The sequence below is a fragment of the Kryptolebias marmoratus genome, linkage group LG6, assembly GCF_001649575.2.
Source record: "Kryptolebias marmoratus isolate JLee-2015 linkage group LG6, ASM164957v2, whole genome shotgun sequence".
NCBI classification, from domain to species: domain Eukaryota; kingdom Metazoa; phylum Chordata; class Actinopteri; order Cyprinodontiformes; family Rivulidae; genus Kryptolebias; species Kryptolebias marmoratus.
In genome coordinates this window covers 31964147-31987529 of record NC_051435.1, presented here as the reverse complement: position 1 = coordinate 31987529, position 23383 = coordinate 31964147, and the positions used below count along the sequence as shown (strand labels likewise).

At 37.7% G+C, this 23383-nt stretch overlaps 1 protein-coding gene across 14 annotated transcripts in view; it reads right to left on the bottom strand.

Moving 5' to 3' along the window:
* Positions 1-23383, bottom strand: part of LOC108245298 (teneurin-3) — a 401662-nt gene that overhangs the window by 85524 nt on the left and 292755 nt on the right. For 11 of the 14 annotated variants that reach the window (XM_017432073.3, XM_017432076.3, XM_017432082.3 and 8 more), the window contains 6 exons: positions 22224-22479; positions 20432-20533; positions 18322-18516; positions 15243-15443; positions 12448-12633; positions 4088-4114 (listed from right to left, as the gene is read on the bottom strand). In XM_017432073.3, the coding sequence (XP_017287562.1) occupies positions 4088-4114; positions 12448-12633; positions 15243-15443; positions 18322-18516; positions 20432-20533; positions 22224-22479 (967 nt within the window). The remainder of the gene's footprint in view (positions 1-4087; positions 4115-12447; positions 12634-15242; positions 15444-18321; positions 18517-20431; positions 20534-22223; positions 22480-23383) is intronic. The other 3 variants (XM_017432080.3, XM_017432081.3, XM_017432090.3) reach the window with 1 other exon arrangement.

Below are 23383 nucleotides of genomic sequence, written 5' to 3'. Positions count from 1 at the left end.
ATTATGTGGCTTCTGACAATAATGGTTGGGTTTTCAAATCAAAGGGGGTGAATATATATGCACACACCACTTCATAGATAGATAGATAGATAGATAGATAGATAGATAGATAGATAGATAGATAGATAGATAGATAGATAGATAGATAGATAGATAGATAGATAGATAGATAGATAGATAGATAGATAGATAGATAGATAGACAGATAGACAGATAGACAGATAGATAGATAGATAATCTTAAGCATATTTTGTAGAAATATTACTTGTAATCATATTGGACACTCATTTAAATTCCAGGTTGCAAGGCAAAAAATCAGAAAAAATACTAAAAACATGAATACTTTTGCAACCCACTGTAGCTGCTTGTGATGCAGTGACTTCAGTGGTTGATTTTCAAGGAGAGAAGGGGTAGTGGATCTCAGCAGTGTTTCTCAGTGTTTATGTGATAAAGCAGAAGGTCAGTCCTGCATATTGTCCAAACTTTCCTTTTCTGCTTCAGCCTCACCCCACAGTCAGGAGTTAAAGACATGCTTAGACTTCAATTCAGTTTAAATCATCAGGTTTACATGTTCAGAGTACATGGTTAGAGTTGCACACAGGTTTGTTTTCCCATCATATCCTGTAGACAATGCTCTAATCAAACCAACAAGCTAACTAAGAGTTATCCTCTTCTGCACTGCACTCTTCTTTTGAGTTAATTTATACAAATGTTTTTATAACACTATTTCGAATTGGGCTTGCCAAATAGGAAGGGAGGCAAACAGGAAAAAAACAAAAAACACTTTCTACAATATGTTTTCCAGTTAACCTTGCTTATGGTGAGTTTAGGGACTTTGCCACTTTACTGTTTGACCTCATGATCAGATTCTGCCTGCTGACCCCAAAACAGATTCCTTTCATCAACACCTAAGGCCCCCTTCACACTAGATGAGAACCTGGCTATGATGTTCAAAATCAGCCAGAATGTGGATGAGCTTTGCAGGGTCTTGGTGAGGTCTTCACAGATGGATTAGGAAAGCAGTGGGCTCCTCATGATACAAGATGGATCTACAATGGTTTTGAGCATGCACAAAACTTCCATAGCAATGCCGTGGTAGTTTATTATTGTGGTGACAGCATATCAAGGTCTTAGGTGGAGCAATGCGACAGCATGTCCGTGACGTAGATGAACTGCTGTGCATTAGTCACTGAGAATTTGAAGCTGGACTGGCCACACTGATCTCAAATCTAGGCTACGACCCCATCATAGCCACACATGGCGGTAGCATCGTGGTAGCGTGATGTGAACTTCTAAAGAACTGCTGCATCCAATCACAATCCGAATGCCCAGGGTGGACATCCAGTATTAGGCACAGTGAAGGTGCAGAAGAGTGTCTCGGGGATGAAAGAAACAGAATAAAATATATCTGGTGAACACTAAAAGCATAGCAGCATTATGGCTGTCATTACACTGAAGAAGGTTTTCCAAATTTCCTGCAATCCAGATCCATTCTAAAAGGTCAACAACAAATGTGAATAAATTTGTTGGTACTCTTACAGCTCACTGAACAATACTTAATTTCTTTTGAATAGTGATTCAGTTCAAAGCATTTGTCTAATGCCATGGTTATCAATTTGTGGTACAACTATCACTGGTGGTACTCAGAAAAATTTCTGATTAACTATTTACAAGTTAAATAACAAGCTAAGTTAAAGCTAAGCTGAATGTTTATAAAACCTACTAGCAACAAAAACAGCAAAACAGGGAGAAAATTACAATATTACATAAAAGTAGAAGGTTCACGGGACAAGTAGACAACCTCCCAGGGCCTGGACACAAAAAGAAATGCATCCCCAGGCTCATCAGATGAATAGTGAAAGACAAAGAGCCAAGAAAACCATCCAAAACTATTTAAGCTGAACCCCAAAATCAAGGCACGTACCACCCATCACATTTTGAATCATAATGATAGAAGAAGACCCAGGAAACAGACCAGAGCACAGTAAATGACACCTTCCACCTGTCTCCAGTCTTTGACAGAAATGCACAAAAACCTATGTTCACAAGAACCAGAGTTTCTGGGACTGATCAGACAAAACTGGAGCTTTTTGTTACATCAGTTGTGGGTTTTTTGATTATTGTGGAAGGGTACCAACAAATTTACCTGTGTCTGTAGGTCGTGGTGAGCGTAAGGGCTTGTCATGCAATGTAAAGGTAGTATTAACAGAAATGGCAGCTTGGAAGTAAATGATGCAAATCGAGCCCTTAAATTAGCTTATAACTCAACATTTAAACTGTCTCTAAGTAAATTTGCTTAAGCTTTTTATCTAAATGTTTCCACACTGCACAAACTGGAAGATCCAAATCAGCTGATGCATTTAATCACAATCAGCATATAAACATCTGATCTGTAATTACAGTAATAGTTAATAATCCACACATGTAAGGTAGGACACACACAGAGGTGGAAAGTAACACATTTACCTATGTTATTGTAATTGTTTTTCTGCACTTTGTACTTTTAAAGTAGTTTTTAAAATCTGTACTTTACTTTTATATGGTTATGTTTTGTTTTAGGTGTTGTACTTTGTAACATTTGAAATCACATCTGTTACTGAACAAATCAATATATAAAAGTAAAAATACAGTAACAGCTGCAGAGACTGGATCTGTTAATCAGAACTATAATCATATATAAATGTTGTTTCAGTTAGAGTTTTGATCTGAGATATAATTAGGAAATAAACACGTAGATGGACACAGCTTCTTACTAACAGTTTAAGCTGACCTCTGTTACCATGACAATCTAACCAGGCTCAAAGAAATCGTTTTCTGTGATTCTGAAAACTCAGACTTTCAGCTCTTCATAGCAGCTAAACTGATAACCTCACTTTGTAGTCCAGCCCTCTGATAATCATCCACTGAGCATCAGAACCTCATTAAATTTAATAATAATAAAAAAATAGCTTTTATTAAACTGAAGGCTGACATATACCTTCTGCTTTTATTTTTAAGTCATCTTCTGTCTTTGTGTGCAAGAACTGGATCACAGTAGCCACAAGGACTGGTAAAAAAAATAAAAATACTGAAGAGCTGGGCAGCTAGATATGTTTTATCCAGCTGCTTTGTGTTTTGATTTTAGTCAGCATGTTTTGTTATCTGAAAAGTTTAGACCCGTGGGATGGCCCGATGACTCAAATGACACATTATGCTCTCCAAATGTTCTAAATATTGTGTGGGCATGTTTTATGTTGTAACTGCTTCAAAAATTTGCAAGACTTTTTATTTAATTTAGGGACAGCTTGTTTAAAAAAAGAAAATCTTGTTTTTAGTGCACCACAGGAGAGACATCTCCCCATTGTTAAATAAAGTAACTAAGTAACTTTTACTGTAAGTAACTTTTATTGATTTATTTTCTCATTTACATGGCTAGATTTTTTACACAAGTAACTTTACTTCTGCTTTTCACAGCGTAATGGTACAGTTACTGAAGTATGTTATTTTAGTACTCTTTCTACCTCTGGATGTACTTGTGTAGAAAAAAAAAACAACTGACTGTGGGGGTGTTGGTAGCTTTTTGTCCTTTTTTTAACACCACACTTTAAAATCCTGAATAGTCACAAAGAACTGCAGGGACACACTCTCTCCTAGAAAGAAGCTTTGAAACACAGGCCATCATTTGTAAACAATTTTGTTTTAAAAACCTACTGCTGATGTAGTTATTTTTAGGAGGTTTAGGAAAATTACACAGCTTATGATCCCTTATGACTTGAATGAATTAAAAATGCTACATCTGAGGAAGAGGAAACCAGCAAAATCTAAACTCATTGAAAGCAAGCCAATAATGCAAAACTCTTTCCAACAAATTGGTGTATAACAAGTGAAGACAGGCAAATCAGCCACCTGACAATAAATAGAAAAAGATGACAATAAAAAGAGATGACTGAGAATAATAATAATAATAACAATAATAATAATAATTGAATAATTAAATAAGGAAATAAAATGAGGCAGCCACAGCTCCATCATGTAGAGAGAAAAGCAAATTATGAGGGAGGAGAAAAATAAGTTGGGATGAAGTAAAGACGAGAAAAGAGTACAGTACCTTTTACTCTAATGTCCGGATTGTGAGCTTTGTGAAAGGTGAAAAAAGTGGGATAAAAAAGAAGACAAATAGAAAGAGAGAGCATTTAGTTAGGAAAACGGGCAGCAGACAAAAAAGAAAACTGTAAGACACAAGGTTTTTGAGTCAGAGAAAAGGAAGAAAACAACTACTGGAAAAAAAACTCATGACACCATTTATTAGAAACTGAAATGTATGTATTTGTCAAACACTTATGATAATCATCTTCTAGAGAAATGAAAGCAGATTTCAAAACTCCTGTTTAACTTTTGTGAATATTTAAATAGGCCTTTGTTTTGAAAATGTAACATTTAAAAAATCGACTAAACTTGTATCAAGACAATTTTACTTTGAAAATCTAAATTCCAACTTCTTCCTGTTGGTTTAATCGGAACCTTTCATTTTAAAGATTTATTTGCTCATTAGGTTTACTACAACATTATTTAAATACATTTGATATCTAAAGGAAAATATTGTTTTTTTTTCTATTAGCGAAAAAAAATGTACTTAAATCTACCACAGGCTTTTTTTAACTTCATTATGTTTTTAAGGTTGGAATGCATCCAGAAACAGATATTAACAAGTCCATCACTGACTAAGGTTAATGCTGAAAGCACTGATCAGTCAGAGCTGAGGGCCAGGCTGACGTGGACCTGAGGAGTAAAAATATACGAAATGGAAATGGAGATATTGTTTATGTGAATGGGTGAATAAAAAACACAAAAACACTTTTAAGAACCAAGATAAGGTGATCTAATTCAGTGTGTCCAAATTGATGGGATGAAAACCACCTTTTAAAACTGCAAAATGGGCTACTTTTCTATTACAAAGGTTCTAAACCAGGGCTAGTGATACAGCTGGGTCTTAATTGGTTCTTTAAGAAAAGCACAGTTAACTCAGAGCCAAGTCTCTATGCCATAATAAAACTCTCTTCAGGAAATATTTGCTCCAACTTCTGGAAAAAAAAAAAAAAAAACTGTGGCAAAATGCTAAGATTTACTTAAAGGGGACCTATTATGCTTCCTTAAACAAGTCAGGATAGGTCTGTGGGCTATAAAAACATGTTTGTTACATTTAATACACAAAATCATTCTCAGATATTGAGATTTCACCTGATCAGTTCTGCCTGTTTTGAGCTCATTTCAGAATTAGCGGTGTTAGGGCTACGTCACTTTTATGCAGATAAGCTGCTGTTAAGTTGCTAGGTGAGGTGCTGGGCTTGGAGTTGCTAGGTAGCAAGAATTGTGACGCAGCAATCCCGAGGTTTTTAAAACAGGTCATTTTGCACACAAGAAAACATTTACTAATTGCCAAAAAATGGATGGGTGTTTTTTTTGTGCTTGGACTGTTTCTAAAAGCAGTAGCTATTCAAATGGAAGTACAAAAACATGAAAAAAGTGAATTTTGCATGAAAGGTCCCCTTTAAATAAGCTATACCCATTTTAAAAACCTTTACTTGTATGCATTATTTAGTTCAACCCTAGAATAATTATCTACAGTGAGCTCCAGGTTGGTGTCAATAATAATAATTGTGTATTTTGCATTCTTACTCAGTATTCTTACTATGTTCTGTCTGATTTATAGCAAAAAAAGATGCAGCAGTTTTAAAACTTAAAAAAGACTGATTTTTGCTCACATCCACAGCAGAACACTGTCTGACTAGTGAGGCAGCAGCTATCACCAGAGTAGCTAAGGTTGAACTGAATCAATTCAAAGCTGCAGGAGGAGGCTGTAGAACATAGATAATCTTTGCATTATTCATTTTTAGTTTGTAAAAGTAAAATTAGAACCAATAAACACTACATGCTTTTGTCTAAATGCTGGGAGTGATAAACTGATGTTTTTAGTCAAAGAAAAGGGGAGCAAAAACAGAAGTTTGGACCCCACTTTAGAAATTAAAGTAGCAGTTGCTCCATCAACTTCACTAAGCAGGCTGGCCCTTGCCTGAAAAAACAAACAAACAAACAAAAAACACTTCCAAAGTAGTTTGACATTGGAGCTGATCTCAAGAAATAAGTTGCTGTGCATGGATGAAGCGTTTCAGCCTCAGCGTAGGAGAATTTGATATAGGTGAGCATCATGCGAATGAGGCCGTCCCATACAGCTGGCATGGCACAGCTCAGGGATGACTGTGAAATACCCAACCTGTCAGCCAGCTCCCTCTGAAAGGCTTTGGTTACAAAGAACTCCAGCATGGTGAGGACTTGAACTGGCGCCAGCAATGCATGGCTCCTCTTAGTACTGCGGCCAGTTCAGTGAAGAGTTCCAAAAAAATGGCCCTGGGAAATCGGAATCAGGCAATAATTTAGGCATCATCATGTGCCAGCTGGTCAGTGTGATCCCTGAAAAGCTCCCTCCCAATTCTTCAATTGGCAATGTCTTCCACCAGCACCAAAGCTGCCATTGTTCAACAATTAAACGCAACTTTACATATCTATTTATGGGAAGTGTCACTGTCTACACCTTTTCGAAACAAGTATTTTTGTTTATTTATCAGTGTAACGTTAGACACTGTGTTGTTGTGCACTGCAAGGGAGCCAGACGTTAGGGAAACAGAAGACAAGTGATTGTGTGCATTATATAGTTTTCTGTAGAAGTGTGGAAACAGTACATTGAAGGAGTTGTTGTCTTTGAAAAACAAGCATCGTTACACCAGTTGGAGAGACTACAGCAGGGCAAGGCAGCAGCCCCTGATTGGATCAGCCCTGGGTCTTAAAGTGCTGCACTTCTCAGCTGTCTGGGTTCCTCCAGTGGATCGTCAACCTGAGTTTACAGCAGGAATAGATGCCAGTGCTTTGGAAAACATCCTGTTTAGTACTGGTGCCTACGAGACCCACCCCATCTGGCCTCAACACCTTCAAAACCAGTTGCACTGATGTCAAATACAATAAAGGTTTTGGAGAAACCTTCATTGTGGTCTACTGGTCTACTTGGTCTACTGGTAAGAACTGCTCTGGGCCCTCTACAATTTGCCTACCAGGCTCATTTGGGGGTGAATGATGCCATTATCTTTCACACTTAGATGGTGGTGGAAGCTTTGTTGGTTCTGTTTCTGTTCCTGTTTATTCTAGACACTTCAGAAATTCAGTACAACTCTGAGTCATGCTACCTGCAGACTTATTCTGATGACTCTGTGGAGGTGGGGTGTGTTAGAGGTAGACAAGGAACTGGTGGCAACTTTGTTGAGTGGTCTTTAAGGAATCATCTACCCCTGAACATGCACAAGAAAAAAGGAGATGGTGGTGGACTTAAGGAGGAATAAACCAATAACCAGAGCCATCAATCTTGGGGGAAAAAAGTGGAGGTGGTGGACAGAAACAAATTCTTGATAGTACATGTGAACATCAGGCTGGACTGGAGCATCAACAATTCTGTCTACAAGAAGGGGATGAGCAGACTCCATTTTCTGAGTAAGCTCTGATGTTTCAATATGTGGTGGAGAATTCTTATCAGTCTTTGGTGGCAGGTGCCATCTACTGTGATGTGGTCTGCTGGGGAAGCATCAGTGAGGGACATGAGGTAACTGAACAAACTGCTCTTCATCATGAACAACCTGTCCCATCCCTGTCATGACTCCAGATACAGAGGAACTCTTTCACCGACAGACTCATTCAGCTCTGCTGTCATAAAGGCTTCAGGAGGTCATTCAGACATTTCTCCATCTCGGTGTTTAACAGCTCTTTTTAATGTTATTAAATATTACTGCTATTTATTATATTTGTGTCATATTGTTATGATGTTATAATATGAAATTTATTTTGTCTGTTGCTGTGACAAATGAATTTCCCTCACAGATAAATAAAGTAGCCATCCATTCAATCATTCATTCTTTAAAACTAATCTTAACTACTTGAGAGCTCCTTGGTCTTTAATATTCTGCTTGCTTGGAAGTTTCCCTCTTTAATGATACTTTAGAATCTAAGGACTTTCAAACAAAATAGATTTATTTATTTTACTTTAAACCAACCATGAAGTTCCCATGGAGATACACCATCTCTACTTCCGGGGAGTCATGGTAAAGATGGTGACATAATTACTAACGAGAAGCTGTATATTCTCAGACCATACACACTCACCAGCCACTTATTAGGTACACCTTGCTAGTACCAGGTTGGACCCACTTTGGCCTTCAAAATTGTCTTAATTCTTCATGGGATAGATTCAACAAGATGCTGCAAATTCATGATGTAAATCTCCTGTTCCAACACATCCCAAAGGTGATTGATTGGATTGAGATCTGATGACTGTGGTGACCACTGGAGTTCAGTGACTCAAAACCCATCATACTGTTTTTCCAATTTCTTCTTGTCCAATTATGGTGAGTCTGTATGAATTGAAGCTTCAGTGTCCTGTACTTAGCTGACAGACACCTAGTGTTGTCTTCTGCTACTGTAGCTCATCTGCTTCAAGGTTGGATGTGTTGTGTGTTCAGAGATGGTATTCTGCAGACCTTTCTTTGTAACCAGTGGTTATTTGAGCTACTGTTGCCATTATGTCATCTTGAAACAGTTTTCCCATTCTCCTCTGACATTAACATGGCATTTTTGTCCAAACAAATGCCAGTCACTGGAAAATATTCGATGTGTAACTTTACAAAAACAATGTCGGACTCTGTAGGTTTCTCTGGTCCCCTCCCAAACCTGACCAGAGATGACATGTTTAGTCGTATGTTGTCCTTCAACCGCTGGCTGTCCAGGAAACAACATGGGATAGATAATTGAAGTGAATTTTGGGGAAAACCTGGACTGATATCGAGAGATGGTATCCATCCAACTTTGAGTGGAGTTGCTTTTCATTCTAGGAATTTAACATTTTGTTTCTGTTAGTTAATGATTTGATAACTAGTCATCAAATTGACTTATTATGTCTAACAGAACCTGAACCAGGAAGATTTTGTTAGTAGAAATGTGTCCACTCCTGCTAATTATCTAAATTTTCATGTTCCTAGAACAACAGGTCGGGGTGGAGTAGTAGCTGCTATTTTTCAGTCAGGATTACTGATTAATGTTAAACCAAATGGTTTGAATTCTTTGAGTTTTTGACTCTCAGTCTTTCTCATCCAAAATCAGAAAAAAAAACCAGTTGTTGTTATTTATCATCCACCAAGACCTTATTTGGCCCTTTAGAAGTGTCACTAGAACCTGATTTGTGTTTGGATGGTTTTTGCCTTGTTAAGCTCTCTGAATTGTCAAAAAATAAAAACTACATCCAAACCATCTACAAGTTTGCTAGATCATTCCATTCCAACCTAGATTGTTCAATGAGGTATTTACTTTAATTAGTATACCCATTTTGGATCTTCTTAATTTGTCTCTAATGAATGATTATGTACCACCAAGCTTTTAGTGGCTGTAATTAAACCTTTAGTTAAGAAACCTGATCTTGATTCAGGAGCTCTGGCCAGTTATAGACCTATATTCAATCTCCAATTCATGTACAAAATTCTTGGGAAAATAGTTGCAAATCAATTTTGTGAAGAGAAATAATCCGTTTGAGGAGTTTCAGTCAGGGTTTAGAGGTCAGAAACACCACCGATGAAAGTTACTAATGATATTCTTTTGGCATCAAACAGTGGACTTTTGTCTGTAGTGGCCCTGGAAGATCTCAGTGCTGCATTTGATACAACTGATCGCAATATTCTATTACAGAAGGTTGAACATGATACTTAGATAATAGGGACAACTCTATAATTGTTTAAATCATATTTATCTGATAGAGTCCAGTCTGTTCATGTTGTAGTCATGATGTTCCTCAGGGTTCAGTGCTTGGATATATGCTTAAATTAGGTAAAAATACTAGAATAGAAGCACTAAAAACAACACTCACAACAAAAACATAAAGAAAAAACAAACAGTAACCAATGAGTACAAATTAAAACAGAGGTAGTGCAATGATGTACACAAAATGTCCAAATTTACTGTGCAATAATGGAGGAGTCAACTGTACACAATAACATTTTACAGTAGTTTTGTGCAGGTATACTGTAAGTTTAACAATGTTTATCTGTTAGAGATGACCTATTACGATGTAAAATTGCAAATGGCAGGAATGAGTTCCTGTAGCGTTCTCTTTGGCAGTAGAGCTGAATGAGTCTATTAGAAAATGAGCGTTGCTGCCTTTGTAGGGTGTCATGAAGAAGATAGAATAGGTTGTCTATGATGGAGGGCAGGTGTTCAGTGACCCCTTGCCCCTAACGGACACAAATGTTTCAAAGTTTGACTAAATATTTATTTTCTGCTCTGGCATCCCTGGCATTGATGCTGGTCCCACAGCAGATCACGGCACAGCTGATTAAACAGCATAGGGTAAATCTCCACAGTTATGATGATGATATTCAGTTATATTAATTTATGGAGTCTGATGACTAAAACCAGCTACTGAAATTACAAGCTTCTCTTAGAAACATGAAAACCTGGAAGATTTTTAATTTTCTGCTTTTAAACTACCGTATTTTCCAAACTACAGGGCGCACTGGATTGTAAGGCGCACTGTCAATAAATGGTACATTTTCGAACTTTTGTCATGTATAAGGCGCACTGGACTATAAGGAGCATTAAGCGAAACAAAACACCCTCCTGTCTTTTCGGAGAATACTGCACCGATGTAAAGGCCCCCACATACTCAGGTGTACTTCACTCCGCGGTGGTCCAAGTCTACTTAAGGCGGATTCAATGCGGACTTGAAGAGGATGTCCGCCGGACACGTCCACGCAAAGATAAATTTTTATGACCACAAACGTTGCAGCCTTTCACTTCCTCTGGATGGCTTTAACTTGGCCTTCAGTTCTAATGTAAAGAACCTTGGTGTTAGGTTTGATCAGAAGATGTCTTTTTACCCCCGCATTAAAAATGTTACCAGAACTGCTTTCCGCCACCTGCGTAATATCATCAAAATTAGAAACGAAAAATAAAAAACTGGTCCCTGCATTTATATTTCTAGGCTGATCTATCACAATTCTTTATTTTCAGGGTGTCCTAAGCTGATCCAAAATGCAGCTGCCAGAGTCCTGATGAGAGATCATATTTCTCCAGTTTTGGCTTCAGTTTTAGTAAGATTTTAAATCCTATTCTGATTTTAACAGGGAGCCAACCCTGTCAAATTCAGAATAGAATTTGGCTTTATCTCTTTCCTGTTCGCTCAAAAACACTTGATGGTCGAGGTAGATGGCTGTCCATCCTGAGCCTAGGTCTGGTTCTGATGGAGATTTCTTCCAGTTAAAAGGGATTCGTTCCTTTCCACTGTTACCTTCATGCTGCTCAGGATGGGAGATGAAATTAGCATTCATTGCAGTCGGCTTCCTTAGACAGATAACTTTTCATAATTGGCATTTTATAATGTACTGAATCAGACTGTCCTGTGGTATCAATATATCAAACTGGCTGTAACCGATTTGAATCTGGACCTGACTTGTTACTTCTTTGTACAGTGTCCTGAGATTAAATTTGTTGTGAATTTGCGCTACATATATTAACTGAACTGAAATTGAATTAGCTTTGCTCCAGACATTTGCTGTCCAGTCCTCCTTCTTCCTGCAGAACTTAAGTCTATTCTTGCTGGTTTCCTTGAACAAGAGTGGCGTCTTTCATTCTTGTCAGAAAATCACTCCAAAATTACTTGTGTATTTTGAAACAGATTTGGACTTTTTTTTCCTGTGGCAGGTGCAGTGTAAGCACTTTTCAACAACTCTCCCCTCCTCAAAAGGAATCCTGACATTTAAAATGTTCAGAAGGAAAACAGCACACTAATGCTAACATTGGTTGGCTACATTGTAATCTAAGGCAAAAGTTATAAGAGCCACCATTTACTGTCAGAAACGTCACAGCATCTAACTAAGAAATTTTAAAAAGAAAAACAAAAAGTTTGTTATTTAGAGTATTCCTCTCCTGCTGACCTTGTGTGTTGGAATTGCAGCTAATTACATCTTTAGACAAGAACTTTGAAAAATTCTTTCAATTATAATTGATAGCAGGGGGAGGTTCATGTAACAGCAGTGTTAGGAGTTGGTTCAGTTTACTTTATGGAGGTCTGAAATAAAGATATCAGATTTTTCCACATTTAAATATGAGAAATAGTTTTAATTGTATGATTATTGATAATACAGAAATAGAAATACAGAAATGCAACATCATGAACCCGTTGTTTTCCCCTTTTTTTGGAGGGTCTAAGTTGTAATAGAGGGTCAAGGCCTCCCTTTCTGCCACATAGTTTAAACTATGCCTGTGCTGATGGTCAGACTGTACTGAAATAAAGTTAGCTGATAATTTTGTGCCAGGACAAAAATTGTGTTTACGTTCTCATGTCCTCTGTGTGTGTGGATATGTGTGTGTGTGTTATTCACTCACCAATATTACAGTGCTCCCCTGTCCATCCCTGGTCACACTCGCATTTCCCCTCCTTGCATACTCCGTTCTTGCTGCACAGTGGATGGCAGGCCTTCTGCTCACACACAGTTCCTGTCCACCCCTCCTCACAGCGACACACACCACCATAACACATTCCATGGTTGCCACAGTCCACTTCACACACCTCTGTTGGACAAACAACCAGATGCATAAAACAGATTTTACACATGAAACGTCTGAAAAAAGAAGAAAAGATTTATTTTTGTACATTTAGTGTTATGTAGGACAACTTAAATTTGGAAAGGCCAGAATAGTGTGAATGCTGTGACTGTTGGAGACTAGATCCTAACCTGAACTCGTGAGTCTCCAAATGTTATAATTTCCACACGTGAGTCACATGGTCTTGTCACTTAAATTTTGAACATGTTCAAAAATGTTGTGCGACAACCTTTTTCACAAAACAATCACAGAGTTGTTGCAGGTGTCTCCAACCTGTTTCAATTTTGTTTTTGTAATTCTAAAGCACCAACGCTGTATTCAGACACCAGCACAGTCTTGTCCTTATGACAGAAAACATCTAAGGCCACAGCCTTGAATGGCCAGGTCTAAAAAAGACACTAGTCAAAAAAAAACCCACCCAGAATTGATTGAGTCTGAAATAACACTTGCCTATTTTCTCCCAATTTTGAGTTGCCAAGTCTTTGTCAAAAACTGTAGCTCAGTAAGATACTGTCTTAAATCTGCATCGACAGAGCCCTCTCTTATAAATTGTGCACTGCCACATTGGTTAAATAAGTTTGAGGTGATGACACTGCCTGCAAACTTTAAAAGCAAGCTTCTCAAGTCTCTGTCTCTCTTTGTTTAGTGAACACAGAGACTGCATGGGCTCGTCTGGTCAGAACCAGCTGATAACAGCATATCGACCAAGGCCTTTTTTTGAGTTGTCATAGCAACGAGAATGTGCATGTGTTCAAATCACAGGACCTGCCAGTGTCTCCATTTTGAAAGCCAAAGACAAATTCAGCTTGGGTGTTTTTATTGATGTCAGGAATAATTTTCAGTCCTTGCAACGCTGTGTCACTCTACACCATTACTGACCTACTTCTTGTGTATGGGTGGTGTCAAATAGTAGCAGAAATAGCAAACATGATTAAACGCCCAAACTAATTCTTGTTTAAAGGCATTTTTTAGTGACTAAAAATAAAGGAGTCAATTTTCTTCTTGGAGCAAACAGTCATTTTATCTACCTAAAACGCTACTTTTCTTATGTTGCTACTTTCTGACATCTTCCACATCTTCTCAAGCACATGGTGCACTGTTGTAGTGGCTTTTCTTTATTTAAAGTGAATTATATTACACAGATGGTCAGGTCTGCTTTTTTAGCCTGTAGCTATCATTGGTGACCTTGGGCTTTCTAAAAAACTGAGGTGTGAAAACCCCAGGTACACGTTACCTGACTGGAGAACTTGTGATGTTAATATGTTTTGCTATCAGGGAGAATATTTTGTGCAACTGTAAACTACACTGTGAAATCTATCTAAATCTCCTGTAGTGATCTTTTTAATCACTCATTTTTAAAAGTACAGCCTTTGCACAACTGACTGATTTACTGATGTTGTTTTTTGTTGTTAAAACTGTGAACCTTGACTTTACTGTCTGTTCCTTGATGGTTGCATCTCAAACACTGATACTGTAAATATGATTAAATCTTTTTGTTTCTGCAAATAAATGACATCCTGCTCTTCCAAACAATCCTGACCTCCTTGAACATTTCTTATGATGGCCCCATATTAGTTTGTACCTTTGTAGCTTTGTTCCAAGGGTTATAATCTACTTTTAAAGCATCTTGATGCAGACACAAATTCTGTGAAAGTTCTGCACATGTTTCCACCCAGAAAAACTGCTGGCTGTTGCTGCTGCTAATGGTAGTATCTCACTGAGCTGTGACTGTTGGAGACGAGTTGACAAGGAGCATTTTTTAATTTAATTCCCAAAATCTTGTTTGAATGAAAACTGTTTTATACTGCAATGTAGAGCAAAATTTAGTTTCTTTTATGTCAGAGAGATTCTATGATCGGAATTTTGTTTGAAGTGTGATTATGGTTTCATCGATAATCATTTTTAATCACAACATGGCTCTCTGAATTGCGATTGAATTAAAGCACGAGGTGCCTAAATAGCCTCACCCCTACCAGATTCCCACAGTTTTGTGGGTCTCTTAAAGCATTTAAAAACATGATTATATCTCAGTTAAAGCCTTTTAACTTGGGTTAAAGGAGCTGAAAGCTGCAGGTGAACTTTAGAGGAAAATAAGCTGTTTGTCAACAAAACAACAGAAAGAAGATTGAAGTGACAAGCTCCATCATCATCATCATTACCATCATCTTCACCAAGTCAAACAAGACAGAATTATAATCCAGTAGTTTTTACATTATATTTACAGTAACTATAAAATAGAGGAAATTTTAAGTTTATTTAGGAAGCAGTTTTATTTTACAAAACGAAGAACTGTTTTTCTTCTGTCATATAAAACAAACATAAAAAGACTGATGTTTATTTCTAAATGATTTCAGTTCAACAGGACCTAAGTCATTTAATCACCACTTGGTACAAAGTGGGGCTACAGTTTTACAGACGGACAAATTCATGGTTACATCTCAATCTCTCGTGATTTAGTAAAACAAATAAAATAAATCAGATTATAAAACTACAATGGATACTCAGTTCTATTCTTTGCATACAAATCAAAGGAGCTGAGCACAAACAGAAATATTATAAAAACAAAGATAACACACCTAGAGAGCAGTCTGGTCCGGTCCAGTTCTGGTTACAGGCACAGGTGCTGGTCTCTGCGTTGTAGGTGCCGTGGCCCGAACACTGATCCGGACACATGGCCTTGGCAATCTCACAACTCGCCCCACCCCATCCTGGCTGACAGTGACACTCCCCATGAATACATACCCCGTGGGCTGAACAGCTAGGGTCGATGCAGTCCACTGGAAATGAAGCCGGGGGGAGGGGGGGAGACAAGAATTTCTCATTTAACCAAGCATACTGGTGTAAAGGCTGCTGCATGTCATATTTAATACTTCAGAACTGTTTTAGTTAAGTTCAAGCTTTCTTTCATTTAGGAAAGCAAAAAACCTGGGGATTTTATTGCTAACATTTGCTATCATAAAAACAACAAACAAAAAAGACAGTTTGTTTGGTTCATAATTAAAGTCAGAGATGATCCAGATTTGTGATAAAAACATTTTCTAAGATGCTTCTCTGGTGGATGGTCTACACAAAAAAATTTCATTTTAACTGTTGTGAATGTAGAATTAAACATGCCACTAGGATGCTTTCAGGATATCATAAAAAGAGAAGCTAAATATATAAAGTAATAAAACAATTTCACTGCAATAAAACACACATTAGGTGAAGAGGTTCAGCCATATCCAAAGCACAAACAGAAATGATAAGCAGTATTTAACAATTACAGCTTTAACTATCATCCTATCAGGACATTCAGTTGGAACAGTAATGAAAGACTCTGCTGGAGTTCAGAGTCACAACACGGCTGTGCAGCTCAGCAGGGTACAAGCCGACTTAAGGAGAAGATTTAAGGTTTGCAACAGCCGCTTTTTTATTGCCAATCCTGGAGAAATTCAGGTTAAATGTATTTTTAATCAACTTCTTAGAAAATATGATGAAGAAAACCTTCAATCATGAATATAACTGATCAGTTGTGTGCATGGTGTGCACATCTTTCTGTCTGAGTAATGATGGATTTTAGGCATCCCACTGAGAGTTAGAACATGCAGACAGACCCTTATCAAACTCCATTTAGTGCTGGTAATTCTGTCTAATGTGTCTAGGCAGCTTCCTCTGTGTCTGCTGACCTTCATTCACTGTTTCACTGACGGTCGGAAGTTCCAGCAACTGCCTGATAACACTACGGCTCCACTTGTGACACCATAACTTACACTCTACAGTGCCCGTTCTATATGTGCCAGCTCTTTGTAAATCCACTCCATTCAAAGTGGACAATTTTGGTGCTCTAGCAGAGCTGGTTCGCCTGTATCAGTATTTATATCATCCCTTTATGAGAGATCACAAAGATAATCAAACGGCTCAAAACTCACGGAAAGAGATTACTGCTGCAGCCGATAAAAAGGAGTGTTTACAGACCACAATGGTTAGCTGAGCCGAATTACAAAACCGAATACGGTAAGCATGTTTTGTAGTGAAAATATTAATATGACACATGCTAATTTTTCTTTATTTAACAGTAAAATGATGCTAATAAATTCAGCATTAGATATGCTTTTTTTGTTGTTACATGTGGTGATACAACATACAGCCTGTGCCACAAAAAGTACAGTACAGTACAGCAGCTCTTTCATGTTCAGAGTTCTCTGTTGTTATTCATTGGCCTTGATGTGTTGGTGCCTTGTTTGCACTTTTTCATTCATGTTAATTTAATTTATTTGTAAATGTGACTTAAATTAGGACTCAAATTAGGTGCAAACAAAAGTGCCTTTTTGTAAAACTGTAGTTGTGTAAATATTTGACACAAATATCTTACAATATCACATAATAAACAGCCATATGTTCAACTTTCCTGTTAACTTTAATCTTTTTTTTTTTACTAAATTATGGTCTGCCGGTGATCAGCCAGCGAACGGCCACCTACCACCGGGCTTAGCCTCTTTTCTGGGGAAAACCCTGTATTTGGAGTCCATCATTATACAGAGAGAAAGATTTTTTACAAGCAGAAAACATTGAAAACACCTCTTTCCAGGAGTGGACATCCCAGAAAATTCACCCCAAAGGTCAGATGGTGCAATACTTAGAGAAATGAGCTCAGATTCTCCAGGCTTCAGTTAGCATGTTAAAAGTCAAAGGTCATTAGTTGGAAGGGTTGCAGGAGAAGGTTCTTCTATCTAAAAACAATATGACAGCACAATTTGGGTTTGTAAAGTTTCAGCTGAATGAACCACAAGATGTCTGAAACAATATCCTTTGGATATGTGAGACCAAAGGAGCCATGTTTACACATAATGCACAGCATATCAGCACAACTACCTCATACAATGGTCAGCACAGTGGTGGAGGGCTGATGGTTTGGGCTCCTTGCAATCTATGAGTCGACCATGAACTCCTTTGTAGACCAAAACATTTTAGAGTCAAATGTGAGGCCATCTATCTGACAGCTTGATATTGGACTAAACTGGGCCATGATGCGACAAAACAGAGATCCCAAACACAGCAGCTAATCTACAACAGAATGGGTCGAAAAGAAAAAAATAAGGTGCTGCAACTGTCCAGTCAGAGTCCAGACCCTCAGCCTGAATGAAATGTTGTGGTGGGACCTTAAGAGAGCTGAGCGGAAACCAACATCTGCAAACATCAATGAACTGAAGCAATGTTAGAAAGAAGAGTGGGCCAAAATTCCTCCACAACCATGTGTAAGAAAAATAAACAAATGATAAACATAAACATCAATATTATTTGAAGTTAGGTTAGCTCAGATGTTAGCTTTAGCTGGGTTTGTACTTGTCACTCTAAGGGTTGTGGAGATCCTTGATTTCACATGAAAGAAACATACTTTAGGCTTAAGGGGATTATTTACATATAAATAAATCACCAAATGAGTTATGAATGAATAATTTTAACTTAACTTAAAGGCAGACAACTTTAAGGTAACTTTATGGCAAAACAGTGATTGATTGATAGATCATGGAAATGACTGTAGAATTTCATCACTGGTCTGCATGTGAATCACGTTATGTTCAAATTAAAGCATTCCTTCTGAGTACTGAACATGTTGGGTTTTTTTTGGTCAGTGAATGCATGTTAGTTAATAAATATAGAGAAAAGTTTATTTACCTTCCTCACAGTTATCTCCCCTATATCCAGTATTGCAAATGCAGGATCCTATCATGCAGATGCCATGTCCTCCACAGTTGATGTCAATGCACTGATTGGACGGCACATCACACTCGGTGCCTTTCCACCCACTGTAGCACTGGCAGCGGCCACGGGAGTACTGGCCATTCCCACTGCAGAGCACTGGACAGGCAGCTGGATCACACACAGAAAAACTGTTAGGCCACTGACTACTTCAGTCAAAAAACTCACAATCTGTCAAATATGTTAAGAGGAATTCTAAGACAAAAATGCTGCAGAAGCCTTAATCACCAGTTCTTCAAATGTTTAATGTTACTTTTTCAAGTGTGACTGTAGAAAACAATACTTATACTCTTTCTTTAAGATCACACAGCTTCTGGAGTTTTGTTTCAACTCATGTATGAAAAGTTGAAACAGTAGTAAAAAACAGGAATCCCCAGCACCAAACAATGCTCAATACAATCAATAAATATTATTTTCTTTATTAATCCCCAAACACAAGCTTCTCTTTAACACTGTCCTACTTTCAAGAACTGTTGCACCTGAAATAAACATTTCATTTCTACTTCCTTCTTGGTTTGACAATTCAGCTCCTGCTGCAGATCTCCTAAATTTGTCTAGCAGGACTAAACTGATGAAGACAATTGTGTTGTTGAGTTAGGGTTAGGGTTAGAGAAAAATCTCCAGCTTAAGAAAGAAAGAAAAATGTTATTTGGTAGAGATGCACTGCGGAACTGGCTTGAGACTGGCACCAGCCAATACTCCCCTTGACCACCCATGATCAGCAATCAAATTCCTGTCTAATTATCTGGGGCAGATTATTTGTAGATTTCTGGTGAAAGAGAGAGAAGGTTCAGTAACCTGCTGCTTTTTTTGTTTGTGTGTGTTTTTTTGTTTATATATATTTTTTTTTTTTTACTACAAATATTTCCTTGTGAGCAGACACTCAAATTTTCAATTTAACCAGGCATTAGAAAAAAATAAATCTGATAAAACACTAAGGCTGACAGTACTGAGTTTTATACAACAGACATTTCAAACTCTAAACTGCTTCACTAAACAACAGCTGTCTGTTTACAGCCAGTAGATACAATTTAACTAGAGTTTATTTCTCTGACTGACTAATGTAAGAGCATTATGTTCTTGCTTTTTAACTTTAATGGCCACCACCTACTGCATGGATAAAAATCTAATGCTTTTGCAGCCACTGACATTAATCTTATTCTTATGTTACTTTATCATTAACCTGTGCAGGGTGTACCCCGCCTCTCGCACAATGACTGCTGGAGATAGGCACCAGCTCCTCATGACCCTGAACGGAAAAGTGAGTAAAGATACTGGATGGGTTGATCTTTTGTATTCTGTTCATTATAGTTCTCTGAGAAAAAAAAATCTATTTCAGCAGGTTGGAGCTGGACAAGAAGCAGAAAGTGGTACTGTCCACCAAACAAGAATCGGTGCATCCCTAGTGTCGGAGGAAGCTTTGCTCAGGAGAGGATCCTGAGTTCAGAAAGGTTTAACTGGGTAGTGTTCAGACAACATTTAAACTCATGTCTGAATGTGTGTGTGCCTGAGCTCACAGTAAATCTCCCAAAATGGCAGAACTTTGCCACCTGCTGACATAAAGTGACTTCTACATTGTGTTTTTCTGAAACGTAGAACTACTGTAGTAATTTTAAGTAGGAAACAAGCAGAAATCAGTTGACATGTGGGAGATAATTGATAAATAATGTATAATGTGTAGATTGTTTGGCTTGCCAGACATTCTGTTTCAACTCCAAATTTAAAATGGTCAAGTTATGAAATAAAAACAGACAAATATAATCAGAAAGTAACAAACCACAACCTGTATGAGGTGAGGTGTGCTGCAGCTCAGCATTTTCTGTTGGTTGTGTAACCTTTTGGTTTGATTTCGGCTTTAGGCCATGCAGGGAAAATGAACATAATCAGGTATTTATAAGTAAAAAAAACAACAACAGGTTCCTTCTTCAGTCAAGGAGGAAGGAAAGGTTCTGCATGCAGCAGGAACACAACCTTCAGATTTTCTGTAAGTAAAACAATAACTGAGTGTTTCTGTACGAATGTTTACCTCGAGAGCAGTCAGGCCCCAAGAACCCTGGGAAACAGAGGCATATTCCAGAGAGACAATTACCGTTTCCATGGCAATTCTGAGGACACTCCATAATTGATTCTGATTAAAACAATGTGAGTGAGAGGGGGGCAGGGGGGGGGGACAGACAGACAGACAAAGAGAGAGAAAAAAAGTATAGTGATGCAAATTAATTGGACAGACAAGAAATGAAACAGAATATTTTAGGACATAACATGAACATACTGAAGAAAGACAAAAACAGAGCAATCACTCTGTGGTTGCTGTGGTTACAACTAGTCAGCACTATGAACACATGAACCAATCCAGTTAGCACATTTTGTCTGTGCTTCTCTGTGGGTAGGACAGTTTGACCATGAAGACCTGTGTGTGTGCTACAACACAGCTTTACACATGTATACCTGTCACATATACACAAAATGAAAAAGAACATAAAACCACCTGGATGGAACTCAGGTCTGGACAGCAGCTTGTATGTATAGATATACACAACCCTTGATTTTTGAAATGTTGAGTAAAATGCAAATAAAAACAGAATGCAATGTTTTGAAAATCTTATAAAACCATATTTAATTTACATTGGAACATAGTAAAACTATCAAATATTTAAATTAGGAAATTGTTCAGTTTTCAGGGAAAAATATGGTCATTTTGAATTTAATGGCAGCAACACATGTCATAAAAGTTGTTCCAGGAGCATATTTTCAACTGTTTAGCAACTCCTCTTCTTTTACAAACAGTCTGTAAACATCTAGGAACTGAGGAGAGCAGCTGCTGGAGGTTTTAGAGGGGAATGTTGTCCTATTCTTATCTGATGGAGGATTCAATCCTGGCTCTTCTCTGTTGAATGGGAGCATATGTTGTTCTAAAACCTGTAAATACTATTCTGCATTGATGATGCCTTTCCAGATGTGTAAGCTGTCCATGCCAGAGGCACTACTGCACCACTATACCATCAGAGAGGCAGGCTTTTGAACTCTGTACTGATAACAGGCTGGATGGTCCCTCTCCCCTTCACTATGGAGGATGTGGCATAAGTGTTTTCAAAAAAAGGATTTCAGATTCGGATTTGTTTGACCACAGAACAGTTCTCCACTTTGCCTGAGTTCATTTTAAATCAGCTTTGGTCCAGAGACAACAGCAGTGCTTCGGAATGGTGTTTACATATGTCTTCTTCTTTGCCAGATAGAGCTTTAACTAGCATTTGTGGATGACACAGTGATGCTTTTTTTTTTTTTTTTTTTTTACATTTTTGAAAATGTTCCTGAGTCCATGCAGTGAAAACCATGACAGAATCAGACCTGTTATTGATGCAGTGGCCCCTGAGGGCCTGAAGATCATGGACATCTAATACTGACTTTCGCTGACTGGTCATCATCTGGTTTCTACACAACTTCACTGTGTGCATTACGCTGTGTGATAGTAAGTCCACACGTGATTTAATTCTGGAACGCTCTTTTCATATAATAGAGACTGCACATTTTACAACAAATTGACCACAGCAAGTCAAATTAGGTTCAAAATCAATTAAAACAAACATTACAGTACAAAGAGCCCCCCCCCACACAACAGTGCTCTCCTGGTCATATACTAATTGATATAATCTCAACAAAACAACATTTTTTATACATTGACAATGTTTCTAACCATCTATTAAACTTTTACTATAAAAAAACAAGATATTTAGAATATTTCCGAGGACTGCCATTTCATCATTTTAAATTATCCAACAACAATGACTGATTTTTACATGACTGAAGGTCTGTCTCACCTATAGTGATGGTGCTGTAGGAGACTTGTTCTGTGTTTCGTCCATCGTTGTAAAATGCCAGATGCCAAATTCCCATGTCCATGTACTGGAGGAATTCGGTTTCATGCACGTTGACTGAGCGTGTGTGCCGAGCTCCACCATCGGACTCATCCTCATGAAAACCATCGAGATGTGCGTACACAGAGTCTGTGTCACTGAGAGCTCGTTTGTCTTTGGAAATAAGACGACTACCGTCCAGCAGCTCCACAAAGTCATACTGAAACACAAAATACACATGGAAGCAAACCCCTTTAGGCTTTTTGTTCCCAATAAATGAACAATCTTAAGAGAAGGCTGAATGTTGGGAAACCCTTTACAGTATTTGAATTTTCTGCAAATATATGAACATCACAAAATGACAAAATATCACAAAATATTACAACACAAGTTCTAAAAATAAATAAAAACAGCCTTAATATACAAATGTGGCAAAGACACTTGGTTATTAAAAACTGTAACGTAACAAGAACCAGGAATCATAGCAACTTTCACTCAAAAATCTCAGGAGTATGAAGACCTCTTGGATAACCAGTTATTTTTATTAATTAATTTGATAATTGCTAACCACTACTCTTACACATTGAAAAATTTGCCTGTCAATTGAATCTTTGGAGGAAGTGTATGATATTGCCAAATGAATCTTTTAGAAGATGTTCTGCAAAAGAACAGCTGAAAAAAAAACGCAAACAAACAAAGAAACAGTCTTTTTTAAACTGTAAATTTATTTACTAATTTCACATAAATCTGCCATTACTGTGAAACAGTTTGGATTTAGGAACATTGCAAAAGGTATTGGATAGATTCCTTGACTCTTTCCTTTTAAAGGATTAAAAAAATAGACAAATGTTTTTATGGAGTAATCACTATCTAATCTGAAATAGATGGTCAGAGAGGAAACATTTTCAGAATCAGAATCAGAATCAGAATCGCTTTATTGCCATTGCCAGTAAACAAGTTACAGGCTAGGAAATCGTTTTGGTGTACTGGTGCAAATAAAACAAATACAAATGAATAAGTAAACATGAAAAAAAAGAAAGAAATGAATTAAAGTGTACATGTGCATTATGGCAGGTGGATAAAGTGGCTGTGTCGTGCTAGAGTCAATTATCTGTTGTTCAGCA